At 34.4% G+C, this 21,386-nt stretch overlaps 2 protein-coding genes across 3 annotated transcripts in view; one reads left to right on the plus strand and one right to left on the minus strand.

The window, feature by feature from the left end:
• Positions 1-12,733, plus strand: part of LOC306861017 (endophilin-A1-like) — a 23,436-nt gene extending 10,703 nt beyond the window's left edge. Inside the window, exons 2-9 of the mRNA XM_079403073.1 lie at positions 445-513; positions 841-913; positions 1,116-1,259; positions 7,584-7,717; positions 7,797-7,955; positions 8,219-8,322; positions 9,339-9,463; positions 11,841-12,733. Of these exons, the coding sequence (XP_079259199.1) occupies positions 445-513; positions 841-913; positions 1,116-1,259; positions 7,584-7,717; positions 7,797-7,955; positions 8,219-8,322; positions 9,339-9,463; positions 11,841-12,037 (1,005 nt within the window). The 3' untranslated portion in view covers positions 12,038-12,733. The remainder of the gene's footprint in view (positions 1-444; positions 514-840; positions 914-1,115; positions 1,260-7,583; positions 7,718-7,796; positions 7,956-8,218; positions 8,323-9,338; positions 9,464-11,840) is intronic.
• A 5,202-nt stretch (positions 12,734-17,935) lies between these two features.
• LOC306861029 (high mobility group protein B2-like) lies at positions 17,936-21,386 on the minus strand. 2 transcript variants are annotated; one of them, XM_079403090.1, is made up of 5 exons: positions 21,114-21,386; positions 19,991-20,171; positions 19,762-19,913; positions 18,368-18,542; positions 17,936-18,291 (listed from the first exon to the last, which is right to left on the minus strand). In XM_079403090.1, the coding sequence occupies exons 2-5, from the start codon at positions 20,138-20,140 to the stop codon at positions 18,139-18,141; spliced, it is 630 nt and encodes a 209-aa protein (XP_079259216.1). In that variant the 5' UTR covers positions 20,141-20,171; positions 21,114-21,386; the 3' UTR covers positions 17,936-18,138. The 2 variants fall into 2 exon arrangements, with proteins under 2 accessions (XP_079259216.1, XP_079259217.1); XM_079403091.1 differs by having other exon boundaries at positions 19,991-20,146; positions 21,114-21,337.

The raw sequence follows: 21,386 nt of genomic DNA on the forward strand, positions 1-21,386 counted from the left end.
ATGGGAGTATACTTCAGAGATATTTTACTCGTAAGAATTTCTATGGTTGCCAATAATTGTGTCCAACATGTGTTTGAGAAAAACATTTCAAAATGAAGTGATTTTATGTGTAAAGCAAGAACAAATATATCTGTCTAAGGAACCAGAAAAAAAATCTTGTTTTTCCTTTAAATTCAGTTTGTTTTTCTGACCTCATAGGTACTTTTTTATTGTTGTAATCATAAACTTAAAAAAAAAAAAAAAAGTTCTGAAAACAAGAGTTAATATCTTACATCATTTTGCTTCTCCAGTAAATGCATCTTAATTTAAGATTTGTTTGATATTTGTACTGGAAAACAAGAATCCTGAGGAAGGACAGCATTGTTTGGAGTATATTCACAGCAGTGAGATTGTGATTGTGTGTTTTGTATAATTGTAATAATTTGTGTGTTTTCTCACCTGTAGAAAGTCAGTGAGAAGGTCGGAGGAGCTGAAGGCACCAAACTGGACGATGATTTCAAAGAAATGGAAAAGGTACGATCACACACACACACACACACACACACACACACACACACACACAAGCATATACACTGCATGATATTTACTGGAGAAGGAAACAGATATTAACATTTTGCTTCTCCAGTAAATATATCTTGATTTGAGAATGTTTAGATATTTGTACAGGAAAACAAGACAACAAATACATAATTTAAAAAAAAAACATAATTTTTTTTTGACTGTGTTTCCTTATGAGTATATTTTATGTATATCATTCTTGATAAAAGTTCATTTTAATCACTATAGACGATCCCAAACCTTAAAACACAGATGTGTGAACTTGTGTGTATTTGTGTGCAGAAAGTGGACATTACGAGCAGAGCGGTGCTCGACATCATGACCAAAACCACAGAATACCTGCAGCCAAACCCAGGTGACTGTGTGTGTGTTTGAGTCTGTGTGTGTGAGAGTGTGTGTGTGTGTGTGTGTTTGATTATCTGTGTGTGTGTGTGTGTGTTTGATTATCTGTGTGTGTGTGTGTGTGTGTTTGATTATCTGTGTGTGTGTGTGTGTGTGTGTGTGTGTGTGTGTTTGGATCAGCAGCTCTTCTGATTGTGTGTTTGTGTGTGTTTCAGCATCCAGGGCTCGTCTGAGCATGATCAACACCATGTCTAAGATCCGGGGTCAGGATAAGGGTCCGGGTTACCCTCAGGCTGAGACGGTGCTGGGAGAAGCCATGCAGAAGTTCGGCCGTGAGCTCGGAGAAGAGTCCTGCTTTGGTAACACACACACACACACACACACACTGTTTATTAATTCCTGTACAAATAAAAGCACTTAATCATTCACCATTCTTGTGCCTTTTTTTGCACCATTTTTTTTGCAGTTAATGCAGCTAATTTCCAGATTTTTCACTCCTAATTTTACATTTTCTTCACTCAAAAAAATGAACAAGGAAGGTTGTGCACTTTACATAATATTTTTATATTCAGTTTACTTATAATAATTGTCTTTGTTGACTTGAAATGTTTTTTTCTATTAAGGTCCACGTAATTATGTCTCAACTTAACTGTACAAAATCCTAACGCGTTGTCTAAACACAAACCATTTATGTTAAGTAAAAAATTCTTACACCCAGAGGGTGGCAGTATAGTGCGACGCCAACTGCCATGAAACCCCAAAGAAGAAGAAGAGCAAGACGCGTCAGACTAACGTGTATTTGAATCTGCACACCTGCGTGACCCCCTGCAAAGATTTTCTTCGATTGGTTTTGACAGAGGGACGTCTTACCTTTTCAACGACTGATAAAGGTAGGAGGATATTTGTTTTTCCACCAGTATCGATCATTTTTTTATTTGTAATAAGAGATACGTTCTTTATTTTTGGCCTGCTTTAGTTTTAGAGCGTTCTAATGTCTTAGACATGCTGAAGTTAGCATGCTAGCTTAGCCACGTGGCGCAGGTTGGTCCGCTGCATATTTACATTATTTGGGCGAAAAGAAAATGTAATAAGAGAGAGTTCATTGATTAAAGTTCTCCGTCACTACGATGGATTTACGTTAACTGGAGCGAGTCTATGACCGTCAGTTGCAGGGTTCCTGTCTGTCCTTAATGTCTTATATTCACTTTTCATAATTTTAAGGTTGTAAATAGGATTACATTTCTCAAATAGTGTAATGTCTTAATTTTAATTTGAAAAGCCGCGGTGTATTCAGCCTGCTGAGGGGGATGTGATCAAAGCCTGGAGTGGATTGAAAGCACGTTCTTCTCTACTCTAAGGGTTTTGGTAATCACTCCGCTTGGGATCCACTTCGGGTTTTCCATTCCCGCTCACGGAAAAACTGCTCCGTGTTCACGCCATTTTTAAAGTTATACTAGTATGTTTATTTTTTATATAATGAACGCCTGAACGCAACATTTATAATGCTATATGTAATGTTTTGTAAATTATTCTACACGTTTAATAAACAGAATTACACAATGTCCAAATGTATACCTGAAGTGTGTAACTTTCCCTTGAATTTTTCTGGCTGTACCGTTTGTTGTTGTAAGTTTTTGATTCTACTAAAGCATAAAAATACAATATGTTTGCAGATGTATTTAAGAAACGTACTAAGTTAACATACTTGTTGATTTGAAAAACAATGCTACAGTCATTGTCCATTGAAACTGTAATACTAAATTCAACCACTAGGCGTCCATCCGACTAAACTAAACTAAAATCTGCTGTTAAAATTAACATTGGTTAATACTTGGTTTGAAACTTTTGTTTTTTCCAATTTGTTGTGATACTTTCAATAAAAATTACAAAGTGTGATTATTTTTGTTGGTTTGTAGTTTTTCAGATTAAATTTCACAATCTTTATCTAATCATTTTGTTTGTTTTTATCCTTTGCAATTTTTCAGGTCCTTAATAAAAGGTGTTTTCTGTTCCTGCCAAGGTACTCACAATAGGTAAGATCTGCAACATCTACTAATGTAAATACTGTTTCTTGCGTGACCATTTAATTAGTTCTGAGTAGCTTGTTTCTGTTTGCATCCTGTTTACTTTTAATTATCAGTAGCAATTGATAATTTCAGTTTAACAGATTATATAAATGTTTTAAATTATTTTAAGTCATATGGTTTGCTATTTGTAAAACTCTTCTAAAATGTTTTTATTTTTTGCAAGTCAAGCTTCTTTTAACTGAAATCACTTTTTTGTTTTGTTTGTTTTTTTGGGTGGTGTGTGTGCTTATATTCAAATGACAGTATGAAAGAATTATAGAATACAGTAATATATGGTGTTTTTACAAAAAATTTAGTATAGATCAATAACAGGTTGTTTGTGGACATTATTTAAAGGTGGAAGCAGAATTTCTGAGGATTACCACTGTTCCCCTCGTCACAACGTTTTTTGCACAACTTGACCACCACGCTGATCAGCTCATCAGAGTGCTGAAGAAGACGGGTGGATCTAAAGGAAAGAAAATTAACCTCACCTTTGCTCCGACTGCACAGGTGTAGTTTACTACTTTGTAGAACACATTTAGGAATAAGTAAATGTTGTCTAGTGTGTTGCCATTTGTCAGAAACCAATAACATTGCAAATGCACCCTATATGAATATAACATTTCTTTGATTGTATTTCACAAAGCTTCTGAGATTAACAGCTAATTTTTTTTTCTCTTTAAACAAATTGCTATTTTGTATTTACACTACACACTATGGATAAATAACCAGAATTTTGAGGAAACTGATGTACTGACGTTCAAAATGACCATTCAAAGTTACAAGCAACAGAAATAACAGAACTTTTTTTCTATTTAGAATGAAACTGTTGAAAAGAAGAGGGAGTGTCTCCTCAGGGCACTTTGTATCTATCTAAAAGAAGATCCGAGCAGTCTCTTCAAAGACTATCTGGTAGGTAATACTAACAATTACTGCAGCAGTAATGGTATAGGGCTTTTAAGAATATCACAATATCCATTTAACATTGTGGGATATGACTTGTAGGAATGGCAATTTTGGTCGAGACCAAAATCATGTTTCTGATAATTTAATCTAAAAATTTAAAAATTATAATCTTATAAAAGTAGAATTTACGGCAGCGCTGCTATATTAGATGGCATCAGATCATACAGGTGTACTTAAGTGGCCAGTGAGTGTACAAATTGTGAGGAATCAGTTTGGACCAAAAGTTAGTAATCAAGCACTATTTTAAAACATTTATGGAGAAAACTGCAATGCAATGAGCTCTTTGGAATTATGTAATTGACTGGTGATTTCATTGTTGTCCATTTTTATGTGTGGAAAGGATTCAGATGGCTGTGCTGCCCAGAGGGACCTTGAACAAGTTGTCTTTGGCATCTACAGCATTAATGCTGAGGGAGGTGATGCCACCACCACTCCAGTTGATGTTGGAATAGTGATTGAGGGTGTTGAAGTGCTTCACGACTTGGGAGACATCGCTTCTGCATGTGCACTCTTAATGGGTGTCATATATGCATTGAACCTCAGTTATCCTCAGGAACTGAAAACGTTCTTTAAGGGGCTTCAGAAAATCTTCCTCCAGCTGGATGCTACCAGACTCTCAACCAAGGTACAGATGCTTAAAAACAAACTGTATGAGTGAACAAACGTGTGGCGTTTAACATGAAGGCCTGCTTTGCACTTGAAACAATGTAATTGAAAAGCACTTAAGTTTATATACCTTTTTTTGTGTGTGACACGCACCACTGTTCTGGGTGACATGTTTTTTTGTCATAAAGCATGTACAGATGCTTAAAAACAAACTGTATGAGTGAACCAACATTAAGCACTTAAAAGTTTGTGGCGTTTAACATAAAGGCCTTGAAAACTTGCACTTGAAACCATTTAATTGAAAAACACTTGAAACTTTACACACCTTTTTTCTATTTTTTTGTGTGACACACCACTGTTCTGGGTGACATGCATGTAAAGCGTGTCCAGAGTTGTTGTTTTTTTTGTTTTTTAAAGGTAAAGATAACCAACTTTAAATGCTGCCACTCATGGGTATGTTTAACTTTTTTTTTTTTTTTTTTTTTTTTTTTTTCTCTTTTGTAAAACAGAATTGATAAACAGTTGTGTTGTTGATAAACTCTTGTGTTGTGAATAAAGGAACTAATAAATGTTGAGTTGAGTTTACTGAAGTATTTTGTGTGGAACCTGTTGACAAACTAGAGTTAATTCAACCTAACTAGTAAAAATTAAAGTTAGCGAAAGCGTTTTATTTTGATTAAGCTTGAATTTAATGTTTTGTTGTAAAATCATTAGTTTACTTTGAATAAACAAATATGTAATATGCGAATTCTAAACAAATTTGGTTAGTCCATATAACATAACTGACTTTAGTTAGTTCAACTCAAATGTCTCTTGTTGAGCAAAAATTAATGATAATAGTTGGCTTGAGTCAAAAATATTATTTCTCCCTAAAACAACCCCATTAAGTTAGATAACCTTGAAATATTTGTTTTCAACTTTAATAATTATATTTTGTGGAACCTGTTGACAAGAAAAAATTAATTAAAGTCAAGGTTTCATTTTTTTGAGTGTTCTATATTGGTATTTTTTGCACTGCATCAGCAATAAAAAATTTTTTTAAAAATACAAATAAATTAATAATTTTATTTAACAAGAATTAAGGTTAAATTAAATTGATCAAACATGACAGTAAATATATTTATAAGGTTACTAAAGATTTCTGTTTCAAATAAATGCTGTTCATTTGAACTTTCTTTTCGTCTGAGAATCCTGAAAAATAAAATGTATCATGGTTTGCACAAAAATATGTTTTCAACATTGATAATAATCAGAAATGTTTGTTGAGCAGTAAATCAGTATATTATTATGATTTCTGAAGATCATGTGACACTGAAGACTGCAGTAATGATGCTGAAAATACAGCTGCAGATCACAGAAATAAATTACAGTTTAACACATATTCACACAGAAAACACTTAAATTAAAATAATATTTCATCATAATATATATATATGTATATATGCATACATACATACAGACACTCACACACATATATATATATATACATACACATACATATAACAAAAAGAAAACAAGTGGATAGAATAGAAAAAGAATAGAGAAAGCTAGTGTTAGAGGCCTTTTTTAAAAGAAAGCAAGCAGTTAGAAAGCGAATATAGAGTGCAAGTGTTATAGGGTCAAGTAAACAAATAGATAAAATAGAATTAGAATAGAGAGTGCTAGAGTTAGAGCGTCAAATAAAGATGAAAGAGATGTGTTTTTAGTCAATTCTTGGAGATGGCTCAGGACTCAGCTGCTGGGATTGAGTTGGGCAGGTCATTCCACCAGATGGGAACATAAATGTCTGTGAAAGTGATTTTGTGCCTCTTTGGTATGAACAATAAAGCACTGTTCACTTGCAGAGCGCAAGCTTCTAGAGGCACATAAGTCTGAAGTAATGAATTTAGGTAAAGGGGTGCAGAGCCAGTGGAGGTTTTGTAGGCAAACATTAATTCCTTGAATTTTATGCGAGCAGCTATTGGTAGCCAGTGCAAATTGATAAACTGAGGTGTGATGTGCATTCTTTTTGGCTCATTAAAAATGTATCTTGCTGATGCGTTCTGGATTAATTGTAAAGGTTTGACAGAACTAGCTGGAAGAACTGCCAAGAGAGCATTGCAATAGTCAAGTCTGGACAGAATAGGAGCTTGAACAAGGAGTTGTGAAGCATGTTCCGAGAGAAACGGCCTGATCTTCTTAATATTGTATAATGCAAATCTGCAGGACCGGGCAGTTTTAGCAATGTGGTCTGAGAAATTCAGCTTATCGTCAATCATAACTCCAAGGTTTCTGGCTGTTTTTGAAGGAGTTATGGTTGATGTGCATAACTGGAAGGTGAAATTGTGATGAAACGATGGGTTTGATGGAATCACAAGCAGTTCTGTCTTGGCAAGGTTGAGTTGAAGGTGATGGTCCTCCATCCAGCAAGAAATGTCTGTTAGACATGCTGAGATGAGAGCAGCTATCGTCGGATCATCAGGATGGAATGAGAGGTAGAGTTGAGTGTCATCAGCATAGCAGTGATATGAAAAGCCATGTTTCTGAATGACAGAACCTAGTGATGCCATGTAGACAGAGAAGAGAAGTGGTCCAAGAACTGAGCCCTGAGGCACTCCAGTAGCTAGATGTTGCTACTTGGACATCTCACCTCTCCAAAACACCTTGAAAGACCTATATGCGAGGTAAGACTCAAACCACTGGAGTGCGGTTCCTGAGATGCCCATTCTCAATAGGGTTGACAGAAGGAAGAAGGGAAATCGATCTGTAGTTCTCTAAAAGAGTTGGGTTAAGAGTGGGTTTCTCAAGTAGTGGGGTTATACGAGCCTGTTTAAATGCTTAGGGAAAAACACCTGTGAGATATTTTTACTATATTTCTGATTAAATAAATGCAGCGTTGGTGAGCAAAAGAGTTGTGAAGCATTACTGTGTAACATGTAATTTTAGATAATGATGTCACAGTTGCAGATTTGTTAGTTTAGTAAAATTTAAATCTTGTGAAAACTTGTGTTATTTTTTTTTTTTTAGAAGATTATCAGTCTATTGTTCATCTGTATGTCTCAGGTCTGGCTCTGCTGGATGCCGGTGAATCCATGCGTGAGCTCGGTGAGGTGAAAGATGCTTTAGATATAAACGTCAAACAGAACTTCATAGACCCGCTGCAGAACCTGCATGACAAAGATCTTAAAGAGATTCAGGTGAGTTTGACTAGTGTTACTGTGAGAGAGCTGAACGCTGATAGACAGACACGTGTAAATGTGTCTGTTCCTCCCGCAGCACCATCTGAAGAAGATGGAGGGCCGCCGTCTGGACTTTGATTATAAGAAGAAGCGTCAGGGGAAAGTGACGGAAGATGAGCTCAAACAAGCGCTGGAGAAATTTGACGAGTCTAAAGAGATAGCGGAGCAGAGCATGTTTAACCTGCTGGAGAACGACGTACGGTGTTGTACTAACTAGCATTCGTACTTATTCGTAATTAAATAAATAATTAGTATTAAAATAGAAACTCTCAAATAATACACTTACTGCAAAATATGAAGTATTTGTTCAGCTGCATGTCTCGAGTAGCTGACATCAGAGAACCGTCAGCATGCAAATGTGTCATTAAATTATTATAAGTTGTTCAGCTGACAAAAAAACATTTGTGAATCCCTTTGTTTCAGTACATAGTACATTAGCATGTGTGTGTGTGTTTGTAGATCGAGCAGGTGAGTCAGCTGGCGGCTCTGGTTCAGGCTCAGGTGGAGTATCATCAGCAGGCTGCTGAGATCCTGCAGCAGCTCTCCAGCAAGGTAGAAGACAGGTCAGATGCTGCAAACTCCCATCATGCACCTGGGTTCTTCACAAGACACACACAGTACATCCACTCGGAAAGTCATTAATTCACTAGTGCTGTCAAACGATTAATCGCATGCAAAATAAAAGTTGCTGTATACATAATCTATGTGTGTGCCGTGTATATTTATTATGTAAATATAAATACACACACATGCATGTATATATTGAAGAAAAATATGTTAAGTTTATACATTTAAATGTAGTTGATCAGATTTAGAAGAAACATGTTTCTAAAATAAATAAAATTGTCTTTAAAGATATAAAAGATTTGATTATTACGAACCATTAATTTACATGCATTAACATTTGTATATTTAGTTGATTTATATACTTTTCAGTTAATGTATAAAGTTTATAATAATTTACTTCCAAATTGTATTCAGAGGCTGTTCAAAATAAGAGAAAGTCAGTATAATTTAAGAGAATTGTATATGTTCAAAAACATAAGGGCAAGAAATAATGCAAAAAGTAGGTGTTTATCTGTTAAAGGGGTAAATCTATGGAATAAATGTGATAAGGAACTAAAAGTATGTCATTCACTTTACCAATTTAAGAAAATGTATAAAAATAAGGCGATAAACAATTATACGACTCAGTATTAATAAATTGTGGTTGTATTGTTAAAAAATGGAAGTAATAGCTGGAGAGTGTATTTTTATGTTTGTTTATATATTTTGGGAAATGCTTTTGTAGTATTTTTTATTTTGTGTTATTTAAAGTGTCCATTCAGTTAATTATGTATAAAGGGTAGGCATAATAAGCAAGGCTTCTGCCTACACCTTTTTCGGTAACTATGTATTTTTATTTATTTTGTGAAAATTTGTCTGTGAGGACCGGAATAAAATTATTATTGATTGATATAATTACATGCCAATAAATATTGAAGTATATTTTTACATTTTACAGTGGAGCTTAATAAGATTCTATTCTTGAATAATTATAAATATGTGCTGTTGATTAAAATGTATGTGTGTGTTACAGGATAAAGGACATGACCAACAAACCCCGGAAGGAGTTCTTTCCCAAACCCCGCATGGAGCTTCAACTGCCCAGTGAGAATTACAACGGAGGAATAAACTCTGCAAGATCACCTGCACGCTCACCAGGTACAAACACACACACACATACAAAAACACCTTACTGACATACAGACGAATGCGACTAAAGCAGAAAAACGATTCAAAGTTACATTTTACAAGAAAATACTATTTCAGTTCTATTTTCAAGTTTAATTTAATGTTGCTTGCTATTTCTTTGTAATTATTTGTGAAATTTACTAGCAATCTCTGAGTGAAAATTGTTTCAAAGTAAATCCTACAGAATTTTTTTTTTCAATGTGCAACGATAACAGCACAGAATTACAATATTGTTTGAATCACATTTCAGAGCAATGTCCAGAACAGAAATCTGAAGTCGGGTTCAAAATTCGATTTTGTTGACATATTAGAGTTCAAGGTTTTTCCAGAGGGCATTTTGGATTTCTCTTTTAATCACCCCATAAACCAGAAAATACTGTCAACTGATAGAAAACAAATACATAGAGTAAATAATAAAACTGTAAGTGTATGAAAGTAATGCTGAAGTGGAGAAACAAACTCAGAACCTTTAAGTATATGCATTTTTGCCATGTTTTTAAGAAATAAAATGTTATATAAATCAGTGCGAATGAAATATGAACAAACCCCTCGGTAAAAACCTTCAGAATATAGAGAGGAATAAAACTGTAAGTGTATGAAAGTAATGCTGAAGTGGAGAAACAAACTCAGAACCTTTAAGTATATGCATTTTTGCCATGTTTTTAAGAAATAAAATGTTATATAAATCAGTGCGAATGAAATATGAACAAACCCCTCAGTAAAAACCTTCAGAATATAGAGAGGAATAAAACTGTAAGTTTTGGTGTATGAAAGTAATGCTGAAGTGGAGAAACAAACTCAGAACCTTTAAGTATATGCATTTTTGCCATGTTTTTAAGAAATAAAATGTTATATAAATCAGTGCAAATGAAATATGAACAAACCCCTCAGTAAAAACCTTCAGAATATAGAGAGGAATAAAACTGTAAGTGTATGAAAGTAATGCTGAAGTGGAGAAACAAACTCAGAACCTTTAAGTATATGCATTTTTGCCATGTTTTTAAGAAATAAAATGTTATATAAATCAGTGCGAATGAAATATGAACAAACCCCTCAGTAAAAACCTTCAGAATATAGAGAGGAATAAAACTGCTAAGTTTGGTGTATGAAAGTAATGCTGAAGTGGAGAAACAAACTCAGAACCTTTAAGTATATGCATTTTTGCCATGTTTTTAAGAAATAAAATGTTATATAAATCAGTGCAAATGAAATATGAACAAACCCCTCAGTAAAAACCTTCAGAATATAGAGAGGAATAAAACTGTAAGTGTATGAAAGTAATGCTGAAGTGGAGAAACAAACTCAGAACCTTTAAGTATATGCATTTTTGCCATGTTTTTAAGAAATAAAATGTTATATAAATCAGTGCGAATGAAATATGAACAAACCCCTCAGTAAAAACCTTCAGAATATAGAGAGGAATAAAACTGTAAGTTTTGGTGTATGAAAGTAATGCTGAAGTGGAGAAACAAACTCAGAACCTTTAAGTATATGCATTTTTGCCATGTTTTTAAGAAATAAAATGTTATATAAATCAGTGCGAATGAAATATGAACAAACCCCTCGGTAAAAACCTTCAGAATATAGAGAGGAATAAAACTGCTAAGTTTGGTGTTTGTAAGTGCTGCTGAAGTGGAGAAAAAACTCTTTAAAGATATGAACTAGAACTGAAATCAGATGAAAATCGATGAAGTGCAATAAAATAAACACTTAATGTGTTTTTCGGATTTGTTCTTTATGCCAGTCTGAAACAACACTTAATGAAATGCCAAACAGCCCAAAATCTCAAAACTGAGCAGTGTTTTATTATTCTGTATTTTGTTTGGCTTTTATTTGATTGTTAGCAAGTATTTTGACTTTGTTCTTTGCAGATGTGCGTTCTTTAAAATGTTTTAGTTAATGAAAGTGTTCTCACTAACATAACTTTTGATTTTGTTTAAACTAGTGCTGTCAAACGATTAATCGCATCCAAAATAAGAGTTTTTATTTACATAATATATGCGTGTATACTGTGTATATTTATTATGTGTATATAAATACAAACATATGTGTGTATATATTTAAGAAAAATATGTTGTTAAATATTTATATATAAGAATATAAATATATATACATGTAAATATTTTCAAAATATATAGGTACTGTATGTGTGTGTATTTATATATACATAATAAATATACACAGTACACATACATATGGTATGTAAACAATTATTTTATTTTTTTTGGATGCGATTAATCGCGATTAATCATTTGCCAGCACTAGTTTAAATATAGTTCTTTAATGGGAATAACTTCAAATTCCACGAACTACTTTTTAAAGAGCTTTCGTTCTGTGTGTCGCTCAGCTCCGCTGGATCAGCCGTGTTGTCGCGCGCTGTACGACTTCGAGCCGGAGAACGAGGGCGAGCTCGGGTTCAAGGAGGGAGACATCATCACTCTGACCAATCAGATCGACGATAACTGGTACGAGGGCATGATCCACGGCCAATCAGGGTTCTTCCCCGTCAACTATGTGGACATCCTAGTGCCTCTGCCTCACTAGGCTCCGCCCACCCCCGCTGTTGCCTAGCAACCCGACAGCCGCCTTTATCGTGCATCTGTGCTACAGCTTCACTTCCTGTTCCTGTCGATCAGTGACTTGGAGGATTATGATGATGTTGAGGAGGATTATAGACATAACAGAGTGGAGAAACAGTTCAAGTGCTCAGTGTGAGTGTGTGCGCTCCTGGACATGTGGTTTACGACGAATCACAAGTCTGTTTATATTGTTTCCCTCGTGTTTCAGATTATTTATTTGTACTTTGCCTTGATTGACGTAAGGGAACTAGCGCTTCACTCTTCTGATATACCTCACTTAGTCAGCTCTATCCCAGCATGCTTATAGGAACGTTCTGGATCTCCAGATGTGTGTTTGATTGCGTCGCTGCTCTCTGTTTGTCGAACACGTTAAATATTTTTCTCCCAGCTAAGCAGCGAATAACAAGATGTTGTTCCGATTGGTTAATTTTATTGCTTGCTGATGCATTTTGGCTTTGGCTCAGAACAGAAATGTTGCTCCTGCACTGCAAAAGTGATGTTTTCTCAGTGTTTTTGTCTTGTTTCCAGTACAAATATCTAAATATTCTTAAATCAAGATACATAAATTACTTAAAAAATACTTAGTCTTGTTTTCTGAAAAAATAATCAAAATTAAGTGTTTATGCTTAAAGTAATAAAAAAATATCTGACAATGGAATCTAAAAAAAAAAAAAATCACTTTGAATTCAGTTTATTTTTCTGACCCCACTGACAGATATTTTTTAATTTTTTTAAGCAAAAACTAATTTTTAAATTTTTTTTTTCATTAAATAAGACTTCGTTTTAAGACATTTTGCTTATAAATGCATAGCAAATATAATATATATATATATATATATAGTACAATATAGTAAATATATCTTTATGTAAGATTTTTATTTTTAAATTTATAATGTAAAACAAGTCAAAAATAGGGTAACACTTAACTGTGGTTAACTAACATTAACTAACAATGAGCATTACATTTTTTACAGTCTCTAGTAATCTTTGTTTATAAAATTACAACCGTTCCTTGTTAGTTCATGTTGGCTCAGGTTCATTAAATAATATTAACAGATGCATTTTTGTATTAGTAAATGTTGAAATGATCATGACCTAAGAATTAATAAAATTATTTTTCATTGTTAGTTCATGTTAACACATGGAATATTGTAGTGTTACCTAAAATACTAAGAAAGAAAATAGTTTTTGCTTTGGGAAGCTTTCTCTTTGTTTGCTTGTTTAAGAACTACAATATTGTTCATAATTTCCAGTGAAATATGAAAATGCAATAAGGATATTGAACACAGAGCACACATGTTGACGTATTTTGGAACATGGTAGCTGGTTTGTTATCGGTCCAAATTGGTCAACCAGCCCTAAAACCCGCTTAACCAACTAAAAGTCAAACTAGCGAATGACCAGCAAAGTACAGCCATCATAAGCTAGTTAAACTGGGTTCTACTTTCTCAGCTTGATGCTAGATGTTTCCTAAAGCAGCATACAAAGTCTTATTATTTTTTAAATAAGTGGTATTTCCACAAATGCCAAGATTGTGTTACCGGAGTGCGCTGGTTATTGTGTGTGTGATCGTATCCACATAGAATATAATGCTAGTTACTACCGTAGTGTAAGTGGTTAGTCGTTAGTGCTGTGACGTTTGTAAGCACATGTGGTTTGAGAGAGATTTTTAATGTTAAACTGATGCATTGATTGCAGCTAATGAACAGTTATAGCGTCTAACAGACTGAAGTGTAGCAGCGTTTGTTGTTTTAGTGGTTGATGGACCATGTTCTTCGGCACAGCTCGAGCTGTGTGTCGTTTGATGCCTTCAGCGCGTTCAGCCTTCGTTTGAAACCCGTGCCGTATGTCGAACAAAACAGTGACTATGGAAGCGATTTCCACCACGGAATAAAAAAATTATAAATAAATTGACTTTTTATCTCACAATTGTGACTTTTCTCACAATTGCAAGTTTATGTCTAGCACTTGCAAGTTATAAAGGGAAGTGGTGTGTGGCCGTTTTTTTAAACTCGTGATCGCAATAATTTTTTTCTCAGAATTCTAAGTTTGTTTTGCAATTCTGACTTTTTTCGTTGAATTTTGAGCTTACATTAAACAATTTTTTTTCATGTTTTTGCAACAAAATTTTAAAAAGTAGTTGAAACTGTTGCAATTTTGACTTTTTATGCACAATTCTGACTTTTTTTTGCGATTCAGAGTTTATATCTCAAAATTCTAAACCTTTTCTCTGAACTCTGACTTTGTCTCAGGATTCTGGCTATTTTTTTTTTTATTAAGTTTATATCTTGCAGTACTGAATTTTTCTGGACATTTTAAGTTTAAATCTCGCAATTCCAATTTGTTCTTTTCATCTGGCAATTCTCATTTTTTTCCCACCGAATTCTGACTTTATTCTTTGAATTCTGAGTTTAAATCTCACAATTTTTGCCATTGAATTTAAAAAGGAATAATTGTGACTTTTCCCCTCTCGATTGCGAGTTTATATCTAATTTTACTTAGTGAATTCTGACTTACTTTTTCTCAGGACTGAAAACAAGTCATGTAAAACTTGCAATTACCATTTTTATGTTTTATTCCATGGTGGACATAAGTGTTTAGAAGTGTAGCGGAGAGTTTCTTTCTTTTGTCATGATTTTATTCAGGGCTGGTAGCTGAAGAAACACATCTGTTCTGGAGGACAGCAGATTCTTTATGTGAGCGTGTGTTTTGTGCCATCTGTGTCTGAATCAGGTGCGGTCACATCTCCTTCATGGTCACTGAGGTTTTGTTCTGAATAGCCGTGAACACAAGCGACACACCACCAGATGATGTCTTGTTTTGATTTCTGGTGTGTCATGCTGTGTAGCTCCGCCCACGTGGCTTCACCTGTGTTCTGATTGGCTGCGGTTGTTTCACGTCAAAAATGCGTCGCATCGCACCTGGTTTGGTGAATCTCATGAAACCTGTGAAGAGGATCATGTCCAGCTCATATTTCACCCTAAAATCTTTTTTAAGATAATTAATGTGCAATCATTTTTGCATTGTCATTATTTTTATGACAATTAAATATGTTTACATTGATGGAAATATGAGAAAATATAAATGCAAACAAGTTATTGTCAGTTGTAAAGTATATTTGTTGAGAACAAATAAAATGTATATAACTGATTATTTATTTTATATATATATATATATATATATATATATATATATATATATGAAGAGTTTATTTGCAAAAACAGATAAAACTGATTTTTTTCATTTTCAAAAATCATGTTTTTTATTATGCTATCATGTTTTTATTGTGTTAGTTAGCTGTTTTTTTAAGTAATTTTTTAACTTAATTAAAATAACCCAACTGCAGTTTGATTTAGATTAATTGGAAAACATGATTTCTGAAAATTGTTAAAAATGGAGTTATCTGGTTTTGCAAATGAACTCTTATATATATATATATAAACTATATATAATTCTCAAAGAGAAAATATTCCCAAATTCATAATTCTCTGATGACAAGTGGTCAGTTAAATAGAATTTAATATATTTGTGTTTTGATTTTTTTATGATTGATAATTATTAATAGTAATTATAATAAAAAGAAATTATAAATACATTAATTTTTTTAGTATTTTAAGTAATTTTAGTAAGTGTTTAGTTTTTCTGTTTTAAATTTATTTATTTATTTGAATTGTACATTTTTATGATTTAATTTATTATTTATTTATTAATTTATTTAAAATTTTGCGTAATTTAGAGTTTAGCGTAAATCTGTTTAATTGGCATGAAAATATTGTCACGTAAGAAGCCGACTAGATTACACTTCACTGTAATAATCGAAGCTGGGCGTTTCTTTGCAGGATTCATGAGGTTGAGACACGCTGTTATTCTCAATCTGAAATCTGTATGCTTTCTAATGGATCTAATGATTAAATCAGACAGTGTTATTATTGATAGTATTATCACAGATTTCCAGTCAGTCACATCTGATATGGGCAATAACTCTGAAATCACACTCTTTGAGCTCTATATGAATATATATATACACATATATAATGTAAATGTGTGTTTGAATGGCAGTATAAACTCTTGAATCATCGACACCTGTAATGTGTGTGAGTGAGTCCATGTGTGTTTTGCACGTGATGTTACACAGATTCAGTTATGAATCGGTTATGATGGTGTATGTTTGTATTTATTTAGCTCTTTTCCTGTACCGCTTGATGGGAGAATATAATGAGAATAAACACAATGTCACTGCGGCGGCTCACGACTGGTTTCTCAAACTTCAGATTCTGCTGGAAATGAATGGCTCTTTTCAGGTTTCAGTTTGAAGAGACGAGACGAGACACATGAACTTCAGCTGTAAGTCACACTTCACTTGTGTCTTTATGTCACTGTTGGCTTGTTAACCCAAGAAACACCTATCCATCCATCTTCTAAAGAACATTTTAATTACCTAAAGAGGGGTCTTACATAGTATTTTCTTTACTCTTTAATTCAGAAACTGTCTAAAAAGGGTAATATTTCATGTATTTGAGGTGTGAGATGTGGGAATGGTGGAGAGGGCAAACATTAGGCATTTTAGCTCATCATTGCCGTCTATTGTCTTCAGCTGCTTTCACACATTTTCAAAATTTGCCTCTTTTTTTCCCAAACTTTACACACAAATCCAAGAATTTCACACAGAAAATGCTAAATGCCTCACATCTCTTGCAAAATGAAGCGCTGCATTCAAAATATGACAAACACATCTCAAAAGCAAACACCTTTGCCATAATATTAATTCATTAGATGTGTGTTGTTTTGTAAAGTGTTTTATGAAATTGAAACGGAGTCAAAGGCTGAGAATTAGTGTCTGGTTTTGTATATTTGGTGTGTGCTTCTGCTGTTTGAGTGACAGCTTTCAGAAACTGTGTGACGAGGAAAGATTCTGTGTGGAAGAAGCTGAAGAAACCCTAAATAGCCTGCAGAGCACTTCATCTTTAATAACATGGGATTTTGACCAAATACAGGTGCATCTCAAAAAATTGCAATATCATGAAATTTTTTTTTCTTGTGACTTATTTAAAAAAGTGAAACTTTCATATATTTTACATTCATTACATGGAAAGTAAAACATTTCAAAAGTTTTTTTGTTTTAATTTTGATGATTAGAGCTCACAGCTCATGAAAGTCAAAAATCAGTCTCTCAAAATAGATTAGTTTTGGACATATAAGGTAATTAAAATATATATTTTTAAATACCTTTTAACTACAAATGAGCATGTAAAGCATATATCTTTAGAAATAAGGTGAGAAAGAAAATCCGTGTGGAGCATGCCCCCGATCCGTGCAATGAGTGCTTTTTCCCTCTTATTTGTTTGCATCTCTGATCATTTAAAATTATAATACAGAACATAAACCACACAAATCCTGTAATGAACTTTTAAAAGGGTTTAAGTCCTAGATTGATCAGATTCCACATTAAATTTGAGAAATATTGCTTATACTTTATATTGGTGTACTGTGATAGATATAATATCCAGGCCATTATGAGTTATTCTAAATTCATAACATTGTAAAACATTAAAAAGAACAGTGAACTGCTACCTTATTTTTTTTCCTAGTCATTTCTGTGAGATAATGGGTGCTCAAACCAGTTTTTCAATTCATAACATTTTCATATGAAAATAAAACCATACTACTGTAAACTTTTCCACAACAATCTTTGCAACACACACACACGTTAATGAAATTGTCAGACATCCTGAAGAATAGTGAATTTCTGTTAAATTCTTGGATGGAGGCCAAATTATTTTTGAAATGCAATTTATTATCTCTTGTAATATACAGTAAAACCATCAAACAGTTAAAGCAGAAAGACCACAGCAAACACACAATATCTGAACTTTTAAAAATTTATTATAAAAGAAGCACCTCTACACTTTTGAATCAACAGCTAAATGTGTACAAAAATAAAAAGAAATCTAAAAAAACCCAAACAAAAAAAACCCAGAACAGAACACTTGCGTTATTGCTGGAGTCGTTAAACATGTACATAAAGAAAACTCAAGATAACGCTCGCCGCCTCGCATCAGTGACACTCTACTCATCATCATCATCCTCCTCCTCCTCCTCATCATCATCCTCCTCTTCGTCATCATCATCATCATCAGCCTGGGCCTTTTTAGTTGAACCCGTCGGTCGGCCTGGCGCCCTCTTAGAGGCTCCGCCCCCTGCGCGGTATGCTGCCACGTCCTGCCAATCACAGAGCAGTCAGACACAGGCCACGCCCACACCATTAAATAAACATGACTGTGGATCCATGGCTCACCTTCTCGTATTTCTCACGCAGTTTGATGGCTTTCTGCTCAAACGGTGCGCGGTCTTTGATGCTCTGCTTGGACCACAACTCACCCAGCTTCTTCGCAGTCTCTCCGATGGTCAGACTCGGGTTCTCGCTCTTCACCGTTGGTCGGAACTCCGAGCAAAAGACGAAGAACGCAGATCTGTGCAGAGGAAAACCGTTCAGCACTCATATCTGCAGTTATGCATGACAGAAATTATTATAAAAATTATCATTGGACCATATCATAAAAAACAAACAAACATTGGACCAGAAAACCAGTCAAAAGGGTCAATTTACACACACACACACACGTATGAAGAAATCATTTGCAAAAATCGATAAACGACACTTAAAAAAAAAGAAAAAAAAAGAGCTGATTGCCGTGCATTATTCTTCACATATAGCAGGCTCTGAACCCTAAACACATTTTGTCAAAAAAGCCTGTATTGTCCACTTTCAAGGCGTTGTGAGTTCACGTTTAAACTGCAGAAGACGAGCGCCCTTGTTGTTTTTGAACAGAAGCCGATAAGCCCATTCTAGCGAATCAGCGTGTTGTATTCAGGTCAGGTGACGAGGCTACTTTCACTTCGAAAAGACGTGCTAGCTGAGAGGAGTTACGTCAAAGCTGACTAAGTGATGAGAATGGATCATTTCAATGAACTTGAATTTTGTAAATCTGTTTTTGTTTAAGTTATTATTAATTAAATCAAGACAACCCAACAGCAGTTTGATATTAGCCTACCTGGAATGTGTGCAAAAAACAAAAAAAAGATTTCTGAAAAGAAAGAGTTTTTGTTTTTTTGCAAATTAACTCTTCATACATACATATATATATAAACTAACATTATAACTTATATAAACTGTAATATACACCACATGAATCCTGTAATGTACTCAGTGTTTATTTTAAGAGTGAAAGTCTTACATTCTTCCATAATTATCCACATGAAAGAAAATATATTCAGAAATAATGCACATACTTTACATTGATTTATGAATTATTCCCAGATACTTTAATTCCTAACATTTATTAATAAATTAAGCATTTTACACAACAGAAATATTGCAATTTGTAAGACACAGTTATAAAGTTTGAGTAAATATATCGGATAAAGTATATATTATGTATAAAATTATTATATAAAATATAATTATAAAGTATAAGTACATTTATCTACCATGAATTTTATCTCAGTCATTTTTTTTACAAGACACTAGATGTTCAAACCAGTTTTTTAATTTTCCAAATAAAATATAATATACATATCTATATCATTATTTTTTTGTAAATCTTGTCATAAGATACTGTAGTTTTTCAACTTCACATATACATATATATATATATATATATGAGCTGTAGAGTGATGTGAGAGGCTTACGGCGGGCGTTTCGGGGCGTTCGGGTCTTTCTTCTTCCTGCTCATCTTGCCGACGCCTTTGGGCGGCACATAGCTCATCATCTCCTTGTCGTAGCGAACTTTATCCACTTTGGCCATGTCTTCAAACTTGCTCTTCTCTGAAGCGCTCAGGGTCTGGAGGAACAAGAGCAGCGGTTAGTGACGGCACCTTCATCATCATCATCATCATCATCAGTGTGACGGTCGCTCACCTTCCATTGAACAGAGCACTTCTTGGAGAACTCGGAGAAGTTGACGGGAACGTCGGGACTCTTGCGCTTGTGCTCATCGCGATACGTCTGCACGAAGTAAGCGTACGCAGACGTCTTTCCCTTGGGTTTGTTCACGTCTCCTTTCACCATGATCACCTGACAGAAAACACTACACTCAAACCTGACATTCACACCAACACATACCCACATACACATGTTAAAAAAACTCTGTGTGTGTAATATATTTTATATATATATATATATATATATATATATATATACACACACACACTTAAAACGTTTGCACACAGGTTACTTCAAATTTGAGTTAAATACATATTTGTATATTTTAATGTTTTGTATATGTATACAAATATATGAATAAGTACTTCAAATATAATTTTTATCCATTATACAAAATGTATGCAGAAAATGTTTGAAATTTGTATAAATAAATAATATATATGTGTGTGTTTGTGATTAACGTTACTAGTCTGCATCATCGTTAATCAGCTGATCTCACAGCGTGTTGTTTTCAAATACTCTGTAAATAATAATTAATCTTCCGTCATAACTGCATTATATCAGATATCAATCATTAAAAGCTCAACTGCGACACAATACATCGCTTAAATACTCAAAACACTCATATTTAACGTTTCTGAATATAGAACTGCGATTTAAAATATTGCACTGAATAGCACGAGCACGTAAAGCAGCTGTGGCTGGAGGAAACGCAGTAATCGAAGCGTTTATTCGCGGTTTAAAGCACTTTTGTTGTAGTTGAAGCAGGCTTTTGTTAAACAAAGATTCCTCCATTTTTCCTTCCCGCCTTATTCCACCCTCCCCCATCTCTCCGTCACGCACTTTATATCTCCACAAACCACTGATTAACGCGATACACGCGAGAAACGGACCGCAGAGCGCCGTTATCGCACCGATTCCTCGTTAAAACACGGTAACTGTGCCCCGGTGCGGCCTGGACTCACGCAAACCAGCAAAAACCGCATTAACCGACGCTCGCGCTAACATCGCGCGTCCGCAACTAAACAACCGCGCGCGTTTACATCAGCAAACGCGTGTTTAAAATGATATAAAATATAGTTTTTGAAATCTGACAAACCTGTTCTTTATTCTCAGCAGACCAGTGCGTGCTTCTCCTCAGTTCTGTGGCTCTCACGTGATCGCTCGTGCTGTGCGTGCGTGACACGAAGAACAGACGGCAGCCGGGACTCGGCTGCTGATTGGCTCTGCTCGTGATCGGGGACGTCCAATCAGCGACCGCGCACAGAGGAATCCGCTGAGCTGATTGGCGGACTGGAATCCTCGGTGTGGTTTGAATGTTTGTAAACTGAACGATTATATAAACTTTACTACAATATAAACCACATGAATC

The sequence above is a fragment of the Barbus barbus genome (assembly GCF_936440315.1).
Source record: "Barbus barbus genome assembly, chromosome: 41".
Lineage (NCBI taxonomy): Eukaryota > Metazoa > Chordata > Actinopteri > Cypriniformes > Cyprinidae > Barbus > Barbus barbus.